Genomic DNA, 25,548 nt, shown 5'->3' on the forward strand with positions numbered 1-25,548 from the left:
GATTGTTAGTGTGAATGAATATTGACGAACTGAACCTGAGACTAGAAGTGTTAGCAAAGGCGGAGTTATACGACTGTAATAAGCAAGCCTGACTGTTAGACATGTACGACATTGTGATCGAACTGCTGAGTCTAAACATAATCCCCACTCCTAAGCAGAGGAACTACATGTCCGTGGCCTTCAAACACAGAATATCAGCCCTACGACAGTCGTGCAAGGCCATGAACAGCCTGTGCAGAAACTACGGAGTGGAGGAAGACAAGGAGGGCATGGAGTGCGTCCACAAATACACCAAATTGGTACTCCTCCACCCGCAGGCCAGATTCAGGACGAAATGGAGTCCATTTGCAACACACAGATCGGCATCATCAAAGACTTAATAAAGAAATGTGACCAAGATCAATCACTTGTGTTTTATTTAAAGCAGTTAATTAATTAATTATTTATTTTTAGATTGGGGGACTGTGGACGATACATGGCCGAGGTCCTCTCGACGGATGCCCGCCAATACTACGTGGACGAGTCCAAGGAGGCATACGAACAAGCCCTGTCCATCGCCCAAAACTTTGCTGTGAACGACACTGGGCGACTTGGCCTGGCTCTCAACGCCTCGGTCTTTTACTACGAAATACTGGAGGAGAAGGACAAGGCCTGCAGTCTGGCCAAAATGACCTTCGATGAGGCCATTGAGTCCTTGGACGATTTGACTGGGTTTTTGAATTCGGAGGTGTCTTTGATCCTTCAACTGATTCAAGACAATTACAAAAACTGGACTGACAAGAAGGATGGGTGGAAATAATATTTTGGTTAATTAATTTCCTATTATTAGTAATAATTAATTAATAAACCAAATAAAATAAAGTGAGTGATGAGGTCTGGTGGGTCAGTAGTGGCAGAATACGGCAAGCTGATAGAGGGGCACCCGTGGAAAGTGATATGGCTGAGCATAATATGGACAGCGTCAGTGCTGATGTGGAAGCAGGAAGGGAGGGTGTGTGAGGTGAGTGAGTGTAATGAGGAATAGGTGTTGGAGAGTGAAATGATATCAATAGTGGTGGTGAAGATGTTGGCAGTGTTGAACGTATACATAGAATTGGGGCGTGTGAGTGGGCACAAGTTACTAATGGGTGTGATAGTGTGATGAGGGGCAGGGTTCGTGATAATCTGCACATTCCTGACGGCCTTCACATTCACGAGTGTGGTAGTGATGGGGACACAAGTGCATTCAATGGCATTCTACATGGTGTTGGTGGACATGTCCAGGCCGTGTGAGTTGGTGGAGTATGCAATGCGGGAGGGGAGTGTGGTGGGGGCACTCAGTCGGGTGGGGCCAGCCATGGTCAAGACTGCGTTGGTGGAGGCGGGGGTGATCGGGTCGGGCATGTTGGTGGGTGTGGAGATGTGTCTGTTTGGGGCAGTCCTCGTCATTGTTAACTGCATTGCCTTCCTCACCTTCTTTCCCAGTTGTCTCGCCATTTCACGACTTTCTCTTTTTCTTGTACACTCACTCCATTCACACACAGTCCATTCTCGTCCTCTTCGCCAGTCAGTACGACCACTTTACTCCACATTCACCACCCATCTTTACTCTCCCTCTCCTCCTCCTCATACTACTCCTCGCTCTCATTCCCACACCTACCAAGGGGAGGTCAGGGGAGTCACTGCTCACTGGGGGGAGACTACTAATGGACATCCGCCCTCCTACTGAGGACACACCAATGGACTTGGCCTCTACTAAGGACTCACTACTGACTGAGGATACACCAATGGACTCCCCTTGTACTAAGGACTCACCACTAATGGTATACCCCTCTTTACTCACAACATAGTCTCCTACTAGTGAGGATTCACTACTGACTGGGGACACTCCATTAATGGCCTCTTCTCCTACTAAGGACACACCAATGGACTTATTCTCTACTAAGGAGTCACCACTGACTGAGGGCACTCCACTGACTGAGGATACACCAGTGGACTATACCGAGGACACTCCACTAATGGTATCCCTCTCTCCTACTTACAACATAGTCCTCTCCTACTAAGGATACACCAATGGACTACCCTTCTACTGAGGACTCACTACTGTCTGGAGACATTCCACTAATGGACATCCGCTCTCCTACTGAGGACACCAAGGACTCCCCTTCTACTGAGGGAACACTTATTGAGGACTCACCATTAATGGTATCCCCCTCTTCTACTCACAACATAGTCCCCTACTACTGAGGGAACACTACTGACAGGGGACATACCACTAATGGACATCCGCCCTCCTACTGAGGACACCGAGGACTCATCTTCTACCAAGGACACTCCACTAATGGTATCCCCCTCTTCTACTTACAACATAGTCCCCTTCTACTGAGGACATACTAGTAACCGAAGGCACACCAGTCAGTGAGGACACACCACGAATGGACTACCCTACCAAGGACACTCCACTGACGGATGAGGAGTGGCTGAGTGTGTTGGGGAGTGGGGGATTGTCAGTGCACAGACTGGAGAGTGTGTTGTGTGAGTACGAGCGGGCAATCCGAGTGCGGAGGGGGCACTTATTGGGGAGGAGGGGTGAGGGAATCCCGTATGAGAAGTACGGTCATTACGACAAAGTGGAGGGGGCGTGTTGTGAGAATGTGATTGGCTTCATTCCTGTCCCTCTCGGAGTGTGTGGGCCTCTTCTCCTCGACGGCAGGGAATATATGGTCCCTTTGGCTACCACCGAGGGATGTCTGGTGGCCAGTGTCAATAGAGGGTGTCGGGCACTCTACTTGGCCGGGGGGGTCACTGCTGTCCTCACCGCCGATGGCATGACTCGCGCCCCCGTCCTCAGGATGCAGTCCGTCCACCAAGCCCACCAATTGAAGGAGTGGATTGACGCACATTTCCCTACTATCAAACACATCTTCGACGGGGGCAGTCGCTTTGCCAGACTCCACACCATTCACTCCACACAGGCCGGCCGCTTGCTCTACCTTCGCTTTACTGCCACCACTGGAGATGCCATGGGAATGAACATGGTCTCCAAGTGTGCAGAGACTGTCCTCACTTTCCTCACACAACACTTCCCACACATCCAAGTCATCAGTCTGTCTGGCAATTTCTGCTCTGACAAAAAGCCGGGGGCCATCAACTGGTATTATGTGCCATCACTCCCCACAGGGTACAAGGCAGGGGCAAGTCCGTGGTATGTGAGGCCACTATTCCTGCCTCCGTCGTGTCCTCTGTTCTCAAGACCACCGTCCAGAGCCTGGTCGACGTCAACATGTCCAAGAATTTGGTTGGGTCTGCCATGGCCGGGTCGATTGGAGGGTTTAATGCCCACGCAGCCAATGTGGTGACTGCTCTCTTCATTGCCACGGGACAAGACCCCGCACAGAACGTGGGGTCCTCCAATTGTATCACTTTGCTCGAGTTTGGTGGCCAGTCTGGTGGGGATTTGCTGGTGAGTTGTTCAATGCCTTCCATCGAGTGCGGCACAGTCGGAGGTGGCACTGTCCTCCCCCCACAAAAAGCCTGTCTTGAGGTTCTCGCCTTTTATATTGCCAGTTGTTGGGGGTGGCGGGAGCGCATAGTTCGAGTTATGGGGGGAATGCACGTGAATTGGCCAGAGTTGTGTGTGCCACTGTCATGGCCGGGGAACTGTCCTTGTTGGCCGCCCTTTCATCTGGCCATCTTGTGGCAGGGCATATGCGCTACAATCGATCTCAAGCTAATATAAATACTGCCAATCATTACTAATTATTTATTTTGTCTAACCCTCCTCTGTTTACCTTCGATATACATAAATCCTCAATATTTTTCAAGACAGGAACTTTTTTTTCCGCGAGCTTGATTTGCAGCGTCCGCCCATTTGGCGATGCAAAGGAATGGTGACATTACAGAACTGAAATACGAGTTGATATTATTATTCCTACCGAATAAAAAATCCAATATAACAAGGCGGATTTATACGACAAAAAATCAAACCAGATATGGCTAATAGAGAAGCAGTTAAAGTTGAAAAACACATAAATATAATTTTGTGGCAAATGAATTTTAAATAATTTACAAATTCAAAATATTTCCGATTGTCATTACCTGGGATGCGATCGCCTTCAAGTATTATAAAATATATATGGATTGGCATTAAAGACAATGTTGTGTAGTACATCCAAACAATTGCATTAAAGAAGACATTATAAAGTATGTTCGTAGAATATAGTTTGAACCGTAATTACTAAAGCATTGATTCTCAACAAAAATTAGACAGTGTGGAACACTCATCCAAATGGAAATAATTAAAGGATGAGAAAACATGAGGTGACAGAAAACGAATACTCTAAAGAAGAGCATATGGATGTCCCGGTATAGGGAGGACCAGTAAATTAAAAATTCAACTAATCTAATTTTTAATTTCTTTGTTTAAATACAAAAAGTAGTAATTTAAATTGTAAAAATCTAATAAATATATATTTAATTGATATTGCAAGAGTATGTGGTTCACTGCCCCTCTAGTATATGCTATACTGTTAATGTACAAAAAACACGTGAGTCCGTTCATTGAAAGAGTGGCGAAAAAAGTGATGCAAAGACGAGCAAAATACTGGCAAGTCACTGAGGAGTTGACTAAACTTCGTAAAAAATGTGAGTCCTTCAAACTGCCTCGTGATTTGGTGGAGCATTCCCTAACAAACAGACAAATCCACAAAACAAGAAAAGAAAAAGAAAATATAGGTTTGCCACTATAAAATTAATTATAGATAATATTATTAAAAATAAACTTAAAAAAATCAAATCCTTTTTTGTGTATTTTAACATCGTGTTAGAGGTGAGTTCCCAAAGTTTATTTGAAGGTGATTATTCCTCTAGTGCTGGTCAGTGAGTCACCTTCCTTGCACAACCTGTTCTGGCCTTTCTCAGGGTTCTGTGATTCGTTGGCTTGGCTCGGGATTTGCAGAGTTGCTATTTTTAATTTTTATATTTGAATATTTTTTTTTTAATTAAAAATAAATTTTTTTTAATTTGGTGTCTTGTGGATATACTTTGCTAGACTAATGAAAGGAGACCAGAACAGTCTAAAGAAAAAAAATATTGACTTTTTTAAAGAATGTGAGAAAATAGGGGACTCTCTCCTCTCATTAAAGTCTGAGGCAGTGGACGTGGACAAACAACGGCACAGAAATCGTGAAGCAATTCGGTTATCCCATTAAGTATCATTCCAGTGCTCTAAAAGCACAGAAAACATGGATGTGGTTCAACAACATTTTTATCAAAACAGAAACAAAATCGGCTGTGGACCGACTGTGGGGAGGTTGGTTTATTTGGTCTCCTCTCAGACCAGACTTCGTTAGAACGAAGGATATGCCATATTCGGAAAGAAATGAAAGGACATGTGGACAGACTGAACGACCTCGGAATAGTCGATGACTGTCCGTTTTATTCCGGGTTTGACCTCTTTTCTCTGTCCTCCTCTGATCTGAGACACGTCCATTTTAATTCACTGTTCGATTATACTTAGTAGTAAATTTCTGTTTACATTTCAACACGGCAGTTAAGCTATTCTATTACTTGGCTGGGTGACCGCCTGAGAACAGACAGTGTCTTGCTATTCATTGTTATAAAGTGTTTTTTGTGTGACTAACTGGGGGATATTTCAATATAGAGAACAAGTAGTCGACATTGACAGTTGGAGGGGACTAAGGAGGTCACCCAGTCCATTTATACAAGTGTCGTTTATTTCAGTCGATACTGGCTGTAGTCTTTTTAAGTGGTTGAGCATTTCGAGGGAGTTGAGGGCGAGTAGAGTCCTCGGGGATGCAGGAATGTTTTCAGATAGGCTTTTATGAATAATATTCCTTTTTACACATTCATTAGGTAAATATCAAATATTTAACTTTTGTTTTAATTCATTCGGAAAATATAGAAAATTGTGTTGCGGCTAATCCTAATTCTTCAGGAATATTTGCGAATAGAGATGGAGTGTCCGACCGTCCTCCAATACAATTCCTGGGAGAAATAATTTCTTTGGCTTTTCTCTTTCCATACGTGATCTCTCTGGGGTCAGCCGGAGTCCAAATATACGGCTCAATTGACCAGCATTTCTTTTTTGGATTTTAAAAAAGTTGACTCTTTGTGGTTTCGCTACTTTTTATACTCCCGTAACACTCAGACCAATGCTACAGTTATTAGATTCATAGAAGGCAATTTTAACGAGGCGGATCGACTTTTTAGAGATTCTGGGTTTGAAATCATCCGAGTTTGGTAGATAATAAAACAGAAATATGTAATCTCTTTGAAAATATTTTTTATATTATTGGTTCTCCAATTATTTTGCAAACCGACAGTGGAAAAGAGTTTAACAGTTCATATATAGAACGAGTTATTTGATGAATTGAATAGACAATATTAAACAAATTACTTATGACTACAATAAGACGGTCCATGCAACCACAAAGCATAGTCCATTTCACATTTTTATGAATTTTTGAAATATTTTATACAAAATATAAAACAACTTGAAAGGCTAATAATTTTTGAAGCAGAAGATAAAAACGCGGAAATTTGTTATCAAACAAAGTCGGATAATATTTCACCTGAAAATTTTGTTTGAAAAATATCAAAAAACCAGGAGAGAAAATGAAAAGTAAAAGAAAATGGAGGTACGATAAAGAAAATATAAATATCGGGGATCATGTCATTATTAAACATGACATCGATGCTAATATGAACAATCAAAGGTTTTCCTTATCTGATAATGTCGATACAACAAAATATAGAATTATCGAAAAAAATAATTACAACTATTCTTTGAAAGATAAAAATGGAAATGTTCATAAGAATATTAACATTTCTAAAATAAAAAAGTTCACGTAACTTTAAAATTCGCGGCCGTAGGCCGTATAGGGGATTAGTTGAATTTTTAAATCAAACCTTTTTGGGTTAGGAATGTTTTTTATTGACCTGTCAAGCTGATAAGTCATCACCTTGGTCGCTAGTGTGGGTCATCACTGCAACATTTGTCATTAATTATTCATTTAGATTAATAACGTCATTTTTGTCCTATTCTCTAATAACTGACACGATCCATAACATTTCTGTTAGAAATGATTATATTTGAGTTGTCTCATTTAATTATCCAAGATTGCATGTCAGTTTGTATGTTCTAATAACGTTTGTTCTGTTTTATCACGTCTGTTTCCGTTGGAGACTGCAGAATTGATGAAAGAATCACTTTTGAACAGGGTTGTTAGATTTAAATCATTTGATTTTAATCAACAATAAAAATCAATGATTTAAATCATTAAAAAAAATCAAAAAAATCAAAAAAATCATTTAAATTTTTTTAAATGTCTGGAAGAAAGCGTGATTCTTTGTGGGCTTATTTTGATAAACGTATTATTCCTGGAAAGACCGGAAGTCGTGCCAGATGTCGTAATTGTGGGAAGGACATACAAGGTCTTGTATCTCGGATGAGGGCAGCATCATTTATTATGTCGAAGTAATATTGATATCCCTGAAAATATGCCGAGACCTGAAAGCGAATTTCCTCCAAGGATGAAGGACCATTCATTAATCAATTTCGTAACTACGACGACTTCATCTAAGAAAGATTTGATGGATCTGCAACTCGCTAGATACATATTTTCTACAAACACTCCGTTTGCTGCTGTAGAACATCCCGAATTTGTCAAATTCGTCCAAATGCTTCTTCCTGGGTATCGTTTACCCTCTCGTCATCAAATTGGTGGTACATTACTTGATCATGTGTACGACCAAATACATGAAGACTGTCGACAAAGACTCCAGGACAAAACAGTGTCTATGATGTTGGACGGGTGGAGCAACATTCATAATGAACCCGTTATTTGTGTCTCGGTTGTGACATCAGATGGGGAAAATTATCTCATTGACACTGTGGACACTTCTGGATATAGCCACACTGCGGAATATCTTCAATCTGTTGCTTTAGCCTCCGCACAATTGGCTGAACAACGGTTTGGATGTAAAATCGGCAGTCTTGTAACGGATAATGCTGCCAACATGACTAAAATGAGACGGATAATGATGGAAGATGGCAATGAAATAATTACTTATGGTTGCTCGGCACATTATCTCAACCTTCTTGTGAAGGATGTCGAGGTAGCGGACGTTAAAGGAACTATTGTAACAATCAATAAATATTTCCGAAACGTCCATCTTCCAGCTGCATGGTACAAATCTAATGGAGGAAAAAAACTCGTTCTTCCGATTGATGTACGGTGGAACACTTTATCAGACTGTTTTCAATCTTATCTGGATAATTGGTCTATTATTTTGAGAACTTGTGAGGAACACAGAACGGATATTGATACAGAGATTTTTTCCAAGGTCCAAAATATTTCCCTAAAACGACGCGTTGAAGAATATCTGATGCTTATTAAACCAATTGCTGTCGCTTTAGATAAAATTCAGAATGATTCTACCACGATTAGTCATGCTGTAGAAATTTGGAAAGAACTTGAACAGACATATATTGACAATGGATGTACGAATATTTTAGGAAAAGTGAGAATTCGAGCAAAACAAGCATTAACACCTTTCCACTTACTTGCGAATTTGATCGACCCGACATGTAGTGGGAAATCTCTTTCAAATGTTGAGATTGACATTGCATTGAGTTATTGTGCTCAATTTTCAGTGTTTATGTACAAAGAGAGAGGTTCTCTGATAAGCCAGGTGGAAAGGGTCGTTTTGAAATAAAGATCATTTAATTCAAAAAAATCTGATTTAAATCAAAAAAATCGTGATTAAATCAAAAAAATCAGATTTTTTTGATTTTTTTGAAAAAAATCATGATTTTTAACAACCCTGCTTTTGAACTCGATGAATTTGAAAAGGTTCTCCGAAAGACTCATTTTTAATCTGTTTCATTCTCTAAATTTTAGCTACAATTTCTTTAGTCTTAAAACAACCAAAATCGCACAAATAATATAACTGTTAAAATTAATTGAGAAATTAGTTACGAACCCACAAAAACTCACAAACTGGCAATGGTATCTTGTTTCAGATTGAATAAAAAGAACAGATGCGTCAAGTCTTTATAAAAAGCAGTTCTAATGACTAATTTAAATCACTGGTAGTCCAATCTGGTGAGTGGAATATGTGATGTACTACAACGACTGTGTGTCGGACGTAGTGAATGTGACTGAATTCGGCTTCTGCGACTTGAGGTGCAACATAACTCAGAAAATAGACTTTCGGGGGCAGCGTCGATTACCAGTGTGGTCATGTTGGGAGTGTCCGTGTACTGGAGTGCGACTATTTACGAGGCATTTACAGTAAACCAAATAACGGGTCCCAGAGATGCCTTGTGTCGGTTTGACGCTATAGTGGGAGGGACCTCCTTGTTGGTTTCCCTTGCATTCCTCTGCGCTCCTATCATACCGGCAAATCGACTTTGTCACAATGATCAGTATTGTGGAGAAAGTGGAGAAATCTGCTTTGTATTTAATGTTGGATTCGTTCCCCCCTGCTCTCGTATTTCCCACAATATTGGGTCGACTGTTGTTTAGTGGGATGCATTCAGGCAGACTATTTTGGTTGGGTTATGAGTATTGATATCCGAGGGTGGACTTGCCTTTCTTGTAGCAAGGACTCTCATAAAGACGTATTATCGTCGTTAAATGCGCCTCAGACGGGACATGAGATTTATTGTTAATTATACGGAAATTTAATTTTTTGAACAGATTTGTTTATTTATATCAAGCCTAATAATATATCGTTTATGAGATAATCTATACCAGAGGTTGTCAAACGGTGTGCCGCGAGACGATTTCTATACCATTTCCCATACTAAATGGGATTAATATCAAACTAAGTGGGATTAGCAAAAAAACTAAATGGGATTAACATCAAACTAAGTGGAATTAGCAAAAAACTAAATGGGAAATACACAAGTAAAAAATCTCATTCTGAATTTATTTTTCAAGTAAAATTGTTTATCATCCTCAAACTTGAAGGATTCATACGATTTTCTGAGTCTATATTTTTGCCTTTTAGGAATTTGACAATATGGGATTAATAGCAATTTGCATGGAAGTCTTGGCAAATGATGCTATGGTTCCTAGCAAACTAAAAAGACATTTTACTTCCAAGCATCCGCACTATTTCGCAAAATCTGTGGATTATTTTATCCATTTGAAAAAACAATTTGGAAAAAAGTGATATTGATGATATATGTAACAACAATAATAATTAAGATTTGATTTTCAGTATTAATAAAAATTTGGGCATTAAATTACCAATTTTGTACTTAGTTTTACATATCTTAAAAATTTATTTTTTTTTATTTTTAATGTGTGCCGTGGATTATTTTTTTAAGATTAGTGTGCCGCGATAATTATTTTTAAAAAGCTTTGATCTATACACTAAGAGGGAAAAGAGCGCTCCTTTTGTGGAGATCTATCTCAGAAATAAGAAAATGTTCACCTTTGTTTGGCCAATATTTGAAAGTTTAGATTAACTCAGAATAAAGTGAATAACAAGTGTTACAAAATTTGAATCGTAAATTTGATTTCTATTCTTATTAAAGATAAGCAAATTTTGTGGTTTGTTTTTTGTTTTTATGAACATTCTGGTCTTGACTAAGATTGTTCTCAATGAGTTTTTTGACAATTTTTAATTTAATTTACGACACAACTAAACAACTTGATTGTGTCTTTACACTTTCCTGGTTATTTTCCGTATCCTCAGTTGTCTCAGAGTTGTCTAAGATATTAAATGTAGGCGAATTAAAATATATGATACAATTCCTCAAATTAAATGGTTTACTAGTGCATTGTAAAGAAGAACTTTCTTTTTCACGTCAAGTTTTCATTGGTTAGAATTATTATATTTGGAATTCCTATCTATACTTTTTCATCAATTTTGACCGAATTAAAAATTCTCGAATAAACTTCAAACCTGTAGCGTATTCTATTCAACTCTGATTTTAAAGCACATTTTCGAGGATATCTCATTAATCGTAAGCCCCACGAACGCCGATACTTTACAGTCACCACTTTCTTTGCAGAGAATTACAGCGAAAAAATTAAAAAATTTTTTTTCGATAATGTCTGCACACGTGTCGTCCGAAACTAGCAACTTCAAACTCAAGACGGGAAAACTAATAATTCCACCACTGCGTTTCCTAGCGTACCTAAGAAGTTTAACTACATTTCTGAAAATTGAAATTACAACGATTTCTAAAGATTTATTGTTCCCCTAAACTTATGTATTTTAAGAAAGCAAAATTCCATTATCCGAGAAATGGAATAAGTTTCCGAAAAAGCCGTATGAGAGCAAAACTTAAATTATTGACAATAAAAGTCTGGACTATACGGACGTCAAAGAGACAGCTAAAAATGGTCCAAATAGATCTTCCTGCAGAATTATTAATTGGCACGTATATTCGAGACGGTGCTTTGAAGTCTTGATTTACAAATTTGATTGTGCATAGCTTTTATAATTATAATAGATTCAAATTAAATGAAAAATTGATTTGAATTTAAATTGGAGACCAAAATAGAAATCAATTTCTATCAAAGACAATATGAGGCACATTTACAATTCGATTAATATAAAAGTCCAAAAATAATTAAAAAATAATTTGCTGTCCATTAAACTGTAAAAGATAATACAACTTAATCATATAGTCAGGAAATGCTGTCATTCCTTCTGCTAGTTCTCTGCCTTCTGTTAGAAAACCAATTGCGTATTGTGTCTTCTGTCTTGTCAAGATGAGTGGCCGTCATTTGAATGATATGTCTGTCAGGCCTTCTTGTAGTTTGAAAAATTAGTTCCAAATATGCTATATCATTCTCCATGAATGTTGTACGCCTTTTCCGATTCCTAAAACGCCTTGGATAGTGTTTGTCAGGTAGACGGGAAAAGTCTTCACTGCGGACGGGATTGGCCGAATTGAGTATTTGTCGGTCAAGGTTCTTATGTCATAATATTTTTGTAAAAATTCAATTCAAATAGAATATATCAATTTTCGTAAAATGATCTCTTCAACCAAAACCAGGTCTTCTTTAGTCTGCAAAAATGCGACTATTGCATTTTAAAAATTAACAAATTTTAACACAGATTAACATTTCCTTTTGAAATCCATCTTACTTTCGTGTGTAATAAAAGTCGAATAAAATCTTCATCAATATCCTTACAAAACTTTCTAAAAAGACGATCACATTTTCTTTGTGTTTCTATTTTGTTAATTGTTTTGATTACAATGTTTAAAGATTGATGTACATCATAACATAAAATCTTCGATACCAGTGGATGGTTCTTTTAAGATGGAGTCTAAAAGGCACAGAAAACTAACATCTTTTTCGCTACTCTCGTTTAATGTCTGAGGAATCGCTAAATCTTGGAAAAGAACAGCATTGTGCAAAGATCTGAAAAGAAACAAAGTCTCTGTTGGATGTTTACAGGAGACAAAACTGCATGGAGGATTAGAAGAGGAACTGTCGGGCTATCACTTCATCTAATTCCGAAGTGAATGCAGACACTTTGGCCGAGGATTTGTAATAAAGAAGGAATTGAAACCAATGGTTCATCTCTTTTGGAGCATAAATGATCGGATTTGTGTACCTCAGATCAGCATGAATAAGCTTTTCCTATCTAAAAGCTTACTATCCATTATAATCGTATACGCACTCCACAGTGGATGGATTGAAAAAGACCTCACTGAGATAGAATTGTTCCACTCTTGCCTGTCTGAAGCTTATTCTGAACTTGTTCACTCGTCAATAACTATCATTGCTGGCGACCTTAACGCCAAAGTGGGATTACAAAGAAACCTTCATGGAAAAACACGGGAGGGGAATAAGGAACGTGGCAGGAACATTACTTGCCGATAACTATAGGAAATGCCTTGATACGTATTTGGAAAGTGTGGAAACAAACCAACCATTTCCCAAACTCTGGGGACAAATCCAGGAATCAATACAAGGAGCAGCGGAGAAACAGCTCATGGACACAGAAATGCTTACCACATCACCAAATGGAACAACTGAGATATTCTCCTTGTGAAGAAACAAAATATCTATTTGACTACAATATTCAAATACGGAGGACAAGCATATCAAAGAAAAAAGTGGTCGGGAAAGATCGAATATTAAGAAGAAGATCAAGAAGTGGTGTCCTATATGTCAAGGAAGGAGGCTGAGATACAGATCAAGGCCATGGAAGTCTTGAAATGTATTATGAGGCGATCAGATTATTACGAGGACGTAAACACAGACAACCACTAATCATAAATGACAGACGAATTGCAGATTCCGCAGAATTAGCAGAACTAATCGCCGGCCACTTCGATAAACTGTTGTTCCACCATTCAAATGTTCAAAAATGCGACATACATTCTTGGCTTTGATATGTCAAGAGCTTTTGACTCGATTAATTGTCAGAAATTAATGGAAGTCCTCGCAGGATTCCTTGATGAATCTTCTATCCGGATGATCAGAGCACTCTTATCAGAAACCTATCTGTCGGTCAGGGTACGAGACAAGTGCTCTAAACCATTTGAAACAACATCTGAAACACCTCAAGGGGATCCGTTATACTGTTTGTCATATATCTGGAAGCTGCATTGAGAGAATTAAAACCATACTATAAAGGAAAGATCAATGTGGTGGCATACGCGGATGACGTGGATTTTATTCCTTCCGACAGGGACGCTCTGGAAAGTCTACTGGAAATGATGCCAAACAGACGAACAAGACGTGATTATGCGAAAAACACATGCAAACAGTGCACTACACAGCTTAAAGGAAAATTGGCTAAAACGCAAAAGACTCAGCATAAAACACGGATACGACTATACAATTCACTAGTGAAGCATATACTCCTATATAACGCCGGAACTTGGGAACCTTCCGCTACAGACAATGACAACCTAGACTCTTTCCATAGAGATCACCTCCGACGTACTCTAGCCTCCAAGTGGCATTCAAGGCTGAGTAGCAGAACAGTTTCATCAAGCAAACAAATCTCGCTCGAAATTACTGAATCCAGATGGAGGCTGTTTGGACACATTCTAAGGATGGATTTGGATGCACCGGCAAACACCGCTATGGAGGACTATTTCGAAGCTGGGGGGCATCGTTTCCGTAAACGACCAAGAAATACTCTCTCGAGTACGCTGGATAGAGACCTAAAGAGGGCTGGTAGAGAATTGAAGAACGGGGACGATCTCGATGCACTACGGGACGTCGCCCAAGATCGCGGGAAATGGAATAAACTAATTACTCGTATTGTTTCCTGTACTGCACAAGCTTTGTCATGATCCATAGCATCGCGAAAGTGCCTATAATAATTATTATCGCCCCGGGTTAAAAACACCTGCTCTATGCCATATCTGAAACCGTAGACCCATCACTATGGATCACCGAAGCTTGTTAGCGCCTATTCTGCACATACTAAAACACGAATCAGATGCTTGTGCTAACTGGGAAATGGAATCATGTTACAAAGACGACGATTGATGTTCTGAAAACGTCCACAAACAACAATATCTATTTTATCTCAATAGATTTTCAACGCATTAAAAGACAGCTGAAAAATGGAGACGATTTTGATACTCTTAGGAGTATATCACGCACCTGCGCATCCTGGAATAATATGATCAAGACAGCAGTCTCTTGTGTGGGATACTTGGGCAAATAATAATACAGTAATCCGCCTCAAAAATATATTTGAAATGGAAAAATTCTGATATCCGTCATTTTTTAATTCTAATATCCGCCACAAATAATCAAAGGTTATTTAATCAACTCTAGAAATTTTGACGTTAATGGTGTTATTTGATTAAATGAATAAGTAAGACTCATTTTTGGCAAATATGAGAGACTTTACTGTATAGCGTTTTCCCAGCTTTAAAGTAGAAAGCATAAACAGTAGTGTTAACCCTTCAAACATTATTATTTCCGACGAAATTTTATGGAAAATGATTCCATATTTATTCATCTCTGCAAAAACAAATGTTTCTGCTATTTACTGGAGGCACTGTCTAATAAGGCGAGTTTTCAAAATTGGCTCTTCCATTTTTCACACGCGCACAAACTGGAAATATTTTTTGCTTAGTTCAATAGTAGTGTCAATATTTTGCCTCGTCAGTATTTTCACAATTTGTTTTACTGTGTGGTGAAAGTCTTAGACACCTGTTAATAGTACTATCTGATATTCAGAAAACATCATGTTTTTTAACTTTGATTTGTCAGTAATAGACTAAACTAAGAATTTATTGCTTGTATAAATCATTCAATTTGGAAGAATAATCATTTTCTCAATTGACAAAGTATTCGGCTTATGGAGATTGAGGCATATTTAATAGTCATTTATTTCTTTTTAGATTTTCTACTAATAGAGCGTTCAACAATCAGTTTTTTGACTGCAAGAAATATATTTCTTTTTCGTCGATTAATAGCTCTTACTCTAACACACAATTTCCCACATAACATCAATGCCTGCTTATATTTAGAGCTTTGACAGTAATATTTCTCAACAACAACCCAGAAATAAACAAGAAAAAGAATTATCGATTATTTTTACCAGCCCGTTCAATTTCATCCCTACGTTTGACAGCATATGAATTGGTAGTGTTCTAGGGGATGGTGAGAAGAGTGACCTTGTAGGCATTGATGACCTCATCGGCGTAGCACTCCACGATTGTCTTCTGACTTCGGAAGGCTGCCTTCCTGGCACCCACAGCAATGTTATAAATGGCCTGATTCACTCGGCGGAGAGGGGACACGTCCACCGACTGTCTCCTCACACTCCCCTTCCTCCCGATCCTCGTCGAGTCCTCTCTCGGCCCGCAGTTCTCGATTGCCACAACCAGCACTTTCACCGGGTTCTATCCTTTAAACACATTTCTGACTTGGTTGAGGAGGAGGTTGATTATCTCCAAGGCATGTTCCACGATTTTCATGGCTTTGAGCTTCTTTCCGTTATTCCTTCCGTGTCTCATCAGAGAACAAACACACCGTTCCACGATGAAGAAACTCGCCTTCCGGAATTTCTTGACTTGGTATCTGCCTGCACTGTGGGGGACGAAGGTCTCCAATAATTTGATGTATGGCTGGGTTTACACTCCACAATCAACCATCAAATGAATCTCCACTTTTACTTCATTCACGTCCCATTTACCAAACAACTTTACACGTGTGTCCTTGGGGGACTCGACCAACATTTCTGTTTGAGTATTCTCAATGTCTCCCTATTTGTGTTACTTAAATGCACCACCATAACTCAGATACTATCACGTGAATATTTATTAATTGTTTTAAATGTATTTATTAAAACTTGTCATAAATAATTAAATAATACACGACTTCTTTGTCGTTTAATTTTTTTGAGATTGCGATTCGAAATTGGTGGTTGGTTTTCCTCGTTTCGAAATGATCTGCCATTAGTTCGTCTTATAGATTGATGACTTTTAGAACTTCTGCTTTTACCGACGGAGTTTAAAATCTTGCATTGTTATTGCGGGACTCAATTTTTCAGACGAAGTTTTGATGGCTGTTCTTTTCTTTCGCAGTTTGAACTTTAGTCAATAACTTTTTGGATTTCCAATTTTTGTTTTCCTAAGATAATCCATTGCATCTAGTTTTTATTTAATATGGAGAATTATGGAAATAGAGTCGTAACTAACTTGGAGACAGAGGATCAAAAAATGGTGTTGGTTACTTCCTACTCTAAAAGGAGTAGATTTACCTCTAGCGGACAAGGTCGGATTAACATCAATTAAATAATACTAACTTTACTATTTTACTTTTTCTTTTCTGATAAAATAATGAGTTTAATGTTAATCCTTTAATTTTCTAATATTAAAGTTTTCCTGATTGTTATTACTTGTATAATCAACATCCAAAAACAAAATTTGATGGTAGGTAGATAAATAACTAAGAAGATAGTTGAGAACCTAACGGTCACTCAACGGTGACACCCATCAGATCTAAGCGGTCGGACTCGTTTGGCAAGATAACAGTCCTCGGATGGGTGACCCTTTCTCCGATGTGTCTAAGTAATTACACAAATAAAGTTAATAGCAATTTGGAATCATCTTGTGCAAGTTTGCCTTTAATTCTGATTAATGGATGTAACACTGATTAGAGATAAGAAATGTAACAAAGAAATATCCGAATAAATAATTAGGTTAGTTAATTAGTGGAATTTGAATATTTGATTAAACTCCATCATTTCCGCATATCATATTTATTGAGGAATAAGAACAGGAGTTGCAATCTATTGTGAGTAAACTAACCCACCATTTGCTGCTCAAATATTACTGTTGCCTCGTGAAATTCACTTGCTTCTATTTGCAATCTTTTTTCTGTAAATATGTTGGGAAGCATTGGGTTAGCTTAGGAAAATATTTTTGATAACAGTGTTTGACTTCCTCGAGGCGGATCTTTTGTATTCATGCACAAAAAGATCTCTAGTGAGTATCTCGGCTGATGCTTGCCGATCTAGTCCTTATAGCGATCAAGAAAACCTAGAATTGGTAATTGTCTTTGGTCACCCATTTGAATTCCAGATGGAAAGTATACTGTATTTGGGTTCGACTTCAGGCATCTCTTATGTTTTTCGAAGCACAACTGACCGGATAATATGCCTTTTGTATTTTAAGGAAATCTGGGTGGTTTTTCGTAGTACTTTGAGACAATTTCGTCCCATTTAGGCAGAAAAGGATTATTTTCATTAACCGCAGATTTCTAACTGATATGTTCTGTTTATTATATTCCCGTTTACTATATGGCAAATCAAAAAACAATTTAAATGAAAAATATAGGCTTTATTGGTATCAATAACCAACCTGCACTTGTTTAGTACTGTTATATATTTATTTTATTTATTCAACAAACTGTTACATAATAGTATTTCTGTCGGAAGTCTGACTTAAACAACGCCCAGGGCATTGTCAATACCGCACTACTTCTTTGCTCGGTCCTGAAAAGGACTTTTAGTCGAAATTCAATAAACTATAATGATTAATAATGATTCGAAAATGGGTGGATACAATGTGGTCACTTTTGGCAGTTCTTTTGTTCTGTTGAAGGTTACCCTTTGTTGGCTATAGACATTGGCGGAACCAAATTTGAGTTAAAACCTAATGACTACATTTTTCCTATTGACTGAAAATAGTGTTTATTAAATTGATTTACTAGATTTAATAGATTTAGTGTTTATTAAATAGACCCACGGTAAAAGTGCATAGATTTTTAATAAAATTATGAAAATTATTTAAAATGAAGAAGCCGAATGGTTAGTGGATTAACGAATCGAAAGATCAAATTAAAGCAAGTTATTTTCGCAATCAATGAGCAAGCACAGGTCTTTCTCATTTTTTAGTTTATCTCGAGAGAAAGTAGAAAAATAATCATATGTTTTAAAATTAGCTAAATCGTACTAACGATATTTTTTAAAAATAAATATACTTTATAATTTTTAAGTTTCAATAATGCATTCGGATTGGTATTTTCAAGCATAAATATAGCATAATGTGAAAAGTCGGTTGTAAACACTAATTTATAACAACTAGTCGGGATCCAGACATTAGAATTAATTTTCTAAAATATGATTAAATAATATTCAATCACCGGTATTAAATTTTGTTTATCAAAATAAGAACCAGTAATCACATACAGTTCTTTTTTAGTAGCTAGTACATAATCCCTAATAATTTTTTCTAATGCTTTCCATTGTTTTCTATTAAATCTTGGCACCTGGGGCATCATATTTGAATAATAGAAGGTATCACACATTGCTTGCTAATCAAAAATCAGGCATTTTAATTAACTTGATTAAATTTAAAATCAGCAGCAGGGACTGCATGCCCTCTGTCATATCCTGAATGACCATAATCTACATTTTTTGATTGAAACTGAATTGGAACGTTTTCATCCACTTTAAAATTGAATTTTGATTGTTTAGCAGGACCTCAAAATGATTTAATTATATTAAACCTAAAGCATGTTGTGGTTTTAATTTATAAACCGTCCAAATCAGCACTTTTGCCATTGGGTATATTCGAAAATATTTTGCCATCTGGAAATTTCCAATAGAAATAAACGTTATATGATTTGCAGCATCTCCATTGAAATCACAGTCTCTTAAAAACCTAATTTAAAATAAGCATTGCTTCAAAACTCTTCTTCCAAGTTACAGTCTCTTTGTATCACTAAGTCAGCAAAAAGTAGGACAAGTGAAAACATTATAATAAGGTCATATTTTTTTGTTTTCCTACCAACTTTACTTAAATTAACAAAATAGATAATTTCTTAAAGTAAATTATTCATATAAATAAAATTTAAAAGCGTTTGTTGTGATATGGAGGACATTGATTTGCGTTTGGAAATACTGTCAAAATCGGAACTCTACGACGGTATATATGCATAAATAGCAGAAATGTACGACACGGTGATAGAAATGTTGGGGAGAGACATAACCCCCACAGCAAAACAGCGAAATTACATATCGACGGCCTTCAAACACAAAATATCAGGTCCTCGGCAGTCGTGCAAGTCTTTGGGGTATTTGAAAGTGGAGGGGAAGGAGAAATACCGGCAGAGTGTATTGATAAACATGGAGGAGTAGTTGGTGGAGGAAATGAGGGACATTAGCTCGTGTGAGTTGAGTGTGATGAAGGATCTGATGAGCAAGTCGACGGACGAGCACTCCCTCGTGTTCTATTTGAAGCAGTTGGTGTGTTTGTGGATGGCAGAGTGGGGGACTGTTGTCGGTACATGGCCGAGGTGTTGGAGGAGGACGAGCGGGAGACGTACGTGAGGGAGTCCCAACAGGCCTACGAACGGGCTTTGCACGTGTCCAAGGACTTTGCTGCCACCGACACGGCTAGGCTGGGACTGGCCTTGAACGCGTCCGTGTTCTATTTTGAGATTGTGGGGGATAGGGAGAAGGCGTGTGAGTTGGCCAAGGTCACTTTCGACCAGGCCATTTGCTCGTTGGACTCCACCAACGGCATTATTGACCCAGACGTGGCACTCATTGTACAACTCATTCGAGACAACCACAAACACTGGAATTCACGTCCCTGACTTTTTCCTTTATTTTAATATTTCTACTGTGGCTAACCTAATAGTTGTATTTGTAAAATAGGTATTATATAAATTGTTTCCTAAGTATAATTATTAAATAAAATCTCCAACTGATTGAACTTTTTTTTGACTGTAATGTATCAGCTTGTTCAGATTTTTCTAAAAATTCCATTAGCTCTTCATTTTCAGTATATTCGTAATCAACAAATTCACTATAAGATATTGGATCGTCAATTTGATATTTCTTAATTATTTCTTCATAATTATTTTCGTAGTTCTTAGATTCACTGTTGATTGTGATTGTTTCACATTTTATCCATTGTGCATGACGGAAACAATTTTTAATGGCCGTAGGAGTAACTTTATTCCAAGCGAAGAATGTTAATGTCGCAGCAGTTTCAAGGGTGATTGCATTAATTGAATTCTGATAATTTTCCCCTGCCCCAACCTTTTCGATTATATCATTTAAAGTATTTTATAATTCCTTGATCCATTGGTTGCAAGACAGGAAGTTCTAGGAGGCAAAACAAGAATTTCGATTGAGTTTAACGTGACAATAATTTGATGAGATGGGCATTGATCTATTGCAAGTAGAATTTTTCTTTTTTTCTTCACAAGTTCACAATCAAAATCATTAAGCCACTTGTTAAGAATTTCACGGTTCATCCATGCCTTAGTGGAATGGGTGTAGGTAACATATTTTCTAATGTTGAAATTTTTAAAACACCTTGGACTTTTAAATCTTCCTATCAATACAGGCCTTCTCTTATCGGAACCAGAACAAATTGCGCATAATAGTAAAGAAAATCGATCGACAACCTTATTCCAGACTTTAATTTAGTGCACACACTTTTAGAAGGAATCGCCTTGTAAAAACACCAGTTTCATATGCATTATAAACATTGTCCAATCCATATTGTTCAATTTTTAAACTGATTGTTTCATTAAAATCAGCAATAGATTTTTCATCATGATTTACTGATCCACTGTCTCCGTGAAATTTTTGATATTTCAAGCAGCCGATTCGAGAGGTTTCACTGTATTTGTAAAATAGATTAAATTATGTAATATTTTTACTGTGGGCAACCTAATTGTATTTTCTAACAAATAAATATTTTTACTGTGGGCAACCAAATAATTGAATTGGTAATAAAATAGATTGTTAGTGGGAATGAATATTGACGAACTGAACCTGAGACTAGAAGTGTTAGCAAAGGCGGAGTTATACGACTGTAATAAGCAAGCCTGACTGATAGACATGTACGACATTGTGATCGAACTGCTGAGTCTAAACATAATCCCCACTCCTAAGCAGAGGAACTACATGTCCGTGGCCTTCAAACACAGAATATCAGCCCTACGACAGTCGTGCAAGGCCATGAACAGCCTGTGCAGAAACTACGGAGTGGAGGAAGACAAGGAGGGCATGGAGTGCGTCCACAAATACACCAAATTGGTACTCCTCCACCCACAGGCCAGATTCAGGACGAAATGGAGTCCATTTGCAACACACAGATCGGCATCATCAAAGATTTAATAAAGAAATGTGACCAAGATCAATCACTTGTGTTTTATTTAAAGCAGTTAATTAATTATTTATTTTTAGATTGGGGGACTGTGGGCGATACATGGCCGAGGTCCTCTCGACGGATGCCCGCCAATACTACGTGGACGAGTCCAAGGAGGCATACGAACAAGCCCTGTCCATCGCCCAAAACTTTGCTGTGAACGACACTGGGCGACTTGGCCTGGCTCTCAACGCCTCGGTCTTTTACTACGAAATACTGGAGGAGAAGGACAAGGCCTGCAGTCTGGCCAAAATGACCTTCGATGAGGCCATTGAGTCCTTGGATGATTTGACTGGGTTTTTGAATTCGGAGGTGTCTTTGATCCTTCAACTGATTCAAGACAATTACAAAAACTGGACTGACAAGAAGGATGGGTGGAAATAATATTTTGGTTAATTAATTTCCTATTATTAGTAATAATTAATTAATAAACCAAATAAAATAAAGTGAGTGATGAGGTTAGGTGGGTCAGTAGTGGCAGAATACGGCAAGCTGATAGAGGGGCACCCGTGGAAAGTGATATGGCTGAGCATAATATGGACAGCGTCAGTGCTGATGTGGAAGCAGGAAGGGAGGGTGTGTGAGGTGAGTGAGTGGAATGAGGAATAGGTGTTGGAGAGTGAAATGATATCAATAGTGGTGGTGAAGATGTTGGCAGTGTTGAACGTGTACATAGAATTGTGGCGTGTGAGTGGGCACAAGTTACTAATGGGTGTGATAGTGTGATGAGGGGCAGGGTTCGTGATAATCTGCACATTCCTGACGGCCTTCACATTCACGAGTGTGGTAGTGATGGGGACACAAGTGCATTCAATGGCATTCTACATGGTGTTGGTGGACATGTCCAGGCCGTGTGAGTTGGTGGAGTATGCAATGCGGGAGGGGAGTGTGGTGGGGGCACTCAGTCGGGTGGGGCCAGCCATGGTCAAGACTGCGTTGGTGGAGGCGGGGTGATCGGGTCGGGCATGTTGGTGGGTGTGGAGATGTGTCTGTTTGGGGCAGTCCTCGTCATTGTTAACTGCATTGCCTTCCTCACCTTCTTTCCCAGTTGTCTCGCCATTTCACGACTCCCTCTTTTTCTTGTACACTCACTCCATTCACTCACAGTCCATTCTCGTCCTCTTCGCCAGTCAGTACGACCACTTTACTCCACATTCACCACCCATCTTTACTCTCCCTCTCCTCCTCCTCATACTACTCCTCGCTCTCATTCCCACACCTACCAAGGGGAGGTCAGGGGAGTCACTGCTCACTGGGGGGAGACCAATGGCCTCTACCAAGGACTCACTACTGACTGAGGGCACTCCACTGACTGAGGATACACAAATGGACTACTCTTGTACCAAGGACACTCCACTAATGGTATCCCCCTCTTTACTGACAACATAGTCCCCTACTACTGAGGACTCACTACTGTCTGGAGACATACCACTAATGGACATCCGCCCTCCTACTGAGGACACCGAGGACTCACCTTCTACCAAGGACACTCCACTAATGGTATCCCCCTCTTCTACTCACAACATAGTCCCCTACTACTGAGGACATAGTAGTAACCGAAGGCACATCAGTAAGTGAGGACACTCCACCAATGGACTATACTACTGAGGGGAGACCACTGACGGATGAGGAGTGGGTGAGTGTGTTGGGGAGTGGGGGAGTGTCAGTGCACAGACTGGAGAGTGTGTTGTGTGAGTACGAGCGGGCAATCCGAGTGCGGAGGGGGCACTTATTGGGGAGGAGGGGTGAGGGAATCCCGTATGAGAAGTACGGTCATTACGACAAAGTGGAGGGGGCGTGTTGTGAGAATGTGATTGGCTTCATTCCTGTCCCTCTCGGAGTGTGTGGGCCTCTTCTCCTCGACGGCAGGGAATATATGGTCCCTTTGGCTACCACCGAGGGATGTCTGGTGGCCAGTGTCAATAGAGGGTGTCGGGCACTCTACTTGGCCGGGGGGGTCACTGCTGTCCTCACCGCCGATGGCATGACTCGCGCCCCCGTCCTCAGGATGCAGTCCGTCCACCAAGCTAACCAATTGAAGGAGTGGATTGACGCACATTTCCCTACTATCAAACACATCTTCGACGGGGGCAGTCGCTTTGCCAGACTCCACACCATTCACTCCACACAGGCCGGCCGCTTGCTCTACCTTCGCTTTACTGCCACCACTGGAGATGCCATGGGAATGAACATGGTCTCCAAGTGTGCAGAGACTGTCCTCACTTTCCTCACACAACACTTCCCACACATCCAAGTCATCAGTCTGTCTGGCAATTTCTGCTCTGACAAAAAGCCGGGGGCCATCAACTGGTATTATGTGCCATCACTCCCCACAGGGTACAAGGCAGGGGCAAGTCCGTCGTGTGTGAGGCCACTATTCCTGCCTCCGTCGTGTCCTCCGTTCTCAAGACCACCGTCCAGAGCCTGGTCGACCTCAACATGTCCAAGAATTTGGTTGGGTCTGCCATGGCCGGGTCGATTGGAGGGTTTAATGCCCACGCAGCCAATGTGGTGACTGCTCTCTTCATTGCCACGGGACAAGACCCCGCACAGAACGTGGGGTCCTCCAATTGTATCACTTTGCTCGAGTATGGTGGCCAGTCTGGTGGGGATTTGCTGGTGAGTTGTTCAATGCCTTCCATCGAGTGCGGCACAGTCGGAGGTGGCACTGTCCTCCCCCCACAAAAAGCCTGTCTTGAGGTTCTCGCCTTTTATATTGCCAGTTGTTGGGGGTGGCGGGAGCGCATAGTTCGAGTTATGGGGGGAATGCACGTGAATTGGCCAGAGTTGTGTGTGCCACTGTCATGGCCGGGGAACTGTCCTTGTTGGCCGCCCTTTCATCTGGCCATCTTGTGGCAGGCCATATGCGCTACAATCGATCTCAAGCTAATATAAATACTCCCAATCATTACTAATTATTTATTTTGTCTAACCCTCCTCTGTTTACCTTCGATAAATCCTCAATATTTATCAAGACAGGAACATTTTTTTCCGCGAGCTTGATCTGCAGCAGCCGACTATTTGGCAATGCAATAGAATGCTTAATTCTGATAAGACAAGGCGACATTACGAAACTGAAATACGAGTTGATATTATTATTCCTAATAGAGAAGCAGTTGAAGTTGAAAAACACATAAATATGATTTTGTGGCAAGTGAATTTTAAATAATTTACAAATTAAAAATATTTCCGATTGTCATTAGCTGGGATGCGATCTCCTTCAAGTATTATATATATGGATTAGGATTAAAGACAATGTTGTGTAGTACATCCAAACAATTGCATTAAAGAAGACATTATAAAGTATGTTCGTAGAATATAGTTCGAACCGTAATGACCAAAGCATTGATTCTCAACAAAAATTATTTAGTATTGAACACTCATCAAAATGGAGTTAATTCAAAGAAGAGAAGAAATGAGGTTACAGAAAACGAATACTCTAAAGAAGGGCAAATGAATGTCCCTGTATAGGGAGGACCAGTAAATTAAAAATTCAACTAATCTAATTTTTAATTTCTTTGTTTAAATACAAAAAGTGGTAATTTAAATTGAAATATATATTTAATTGATATTGCAAGAGTATGTGGTTCACTGCCCCTCTAGTATATGCTATACTGTTAATGTACAAAAAACACGTGAGTCCGTTCATTGAAAGAGTGGCGAAAAAAGTGATGCAAAGACGAGCAAAATACTGGCAAGTCACTGAGGAGTTGACTAAACTTCGTAAAAAATGTGAGTCCTTCAAACTGCCTCGTGATTTGGTGGAGCATTCCCTAACAAACAGACAAATCCACAAAACAAGAAAAGAAAAAGAAAATATAGGTTCGCCACTATAAAATTAATTATAGATAATATTATTAAAAATAAACTTAAAAAAATCAAATCCTTTTTTGTATATTTCAACGTCGTGTTAGAGGTGAGTC

At 39.3% G+C, this 25,548-nt stretch overlaps 4 protein-coding genes and 2 pseudogenes across 4 annotated transcripts; 5 read left to right on the forward strand and 1 right to left on the reverse strand.

The window, feature by feature from the left end:
- The first annotated feature begins 475 nt into the window (after nt 1-475).
- Nucleotides 476-799, forward strand: LOC115231805 (14-3-3 protein homolog 2-like). Its single transcript, XM_029801741.1, has one exon. It carries the CDS (start codon nt 476-478, stop codon nt 797-799), a length of 324 nt encoding a protein of 107 aa, XP_029657601.1.
- A 1,337-nt stretch (nt 800-2,136) lies between these two features.
- LOC115231806 (3-hydroxy-3-methylglutaryl-coenzyme A reductase-like) lies at nt 2,137-3,771 on the forward strand. The gene is given in 4 exon segments (XM_036500167.1): nt 2,137-2,184; nt 2,352-3,134; nt 3,167-3,520; nt 3,523-3,771. Coding segments are annotated over 4 exon segments (1,356 nt in total). The 5' UTR covers nt 2,137-2,181; the 3' UTR covers nt 3,739-3,771.
- Nucleotides 3,772-7,500: 3,729 nt separating this feature from the next.
- On the forward strand, nt 7,501-8,718 carry LOC115231807. The gene has a single exon (XM_029801743.1). It carries the CDS (start codon nt 7,501-7,503, stop codon nt 8,716-8,718), a length of 1,218 nt encoding a protein of 405 aa, XP_029657603.1.
- Nucleotides 8,719-15,532: 6,814 nt separating this feature from the next.
- Nucleotides 15,533-16,189, reverse strand: LOC115231825 (annotated as a pseudogene).
- Nucleotides 16,190-21,685: 5,496 nt separating this feature from the next.
- Nucleotides 21,686-22,009, forward strand: LOC115231808 (14-3-3 protein homolog 2-like). The gene has a single exon (XM_029801744.1). The coding sequence runs from the start codon at nt 21,686-21,688 to the stop codon at nt 22,007-22,009; it is 324 nt and encodes a 107-aa protein (XP_029657604.1).
- Nucleotides 22,010-22,350: 341 nt separating this feature from the next.
- Nucleotides 22,351-24,548, forward strand: LOC115231809 (annotated as a pseudogene).
- The last annotated feature ends 1,000 nt before the right edge of the window (nt 24,549-25,548 follow it).

The sequence above is a fragment of the Octopus sinensis genome, unplaced genomic scaffold, assembly GCF_006345805.1.
Source record: "Octopus sinensis unplaced genomic scaffold, ASM634580v1 Contig18900, whole genome shotgun sequence".
NCBI lineage: Eukaryota > Metazoa > Mollusca > Cephalopoda > Octopoda > Octopodidae > Octopus > Octopus sinensis.

Excerpts from the sequence above, each read along its gene's own strand:
- LOC115231807 (XM_029801743.1), top strand. The coding sequence starts at position 7,501 with ATGCCGAGACCTGAAAGCGAATTTCCTCCAAGGATGAAGGACCATTCA.
- LOC115231805 (XM_029801741.1), top strand. The coding sequence starts at position 476 with ATGGCCGAGGTCCTCTCGACGGATGCCCGCCAATACTACGTGGACGAG.
- LOC115231808 (XM_029801744.1), top strand. The coding sequence starts at position 21,686 with ATGGCCGAGGTCCTCTCGACGGATGCCCGCCAATACTACGTGGACGAG.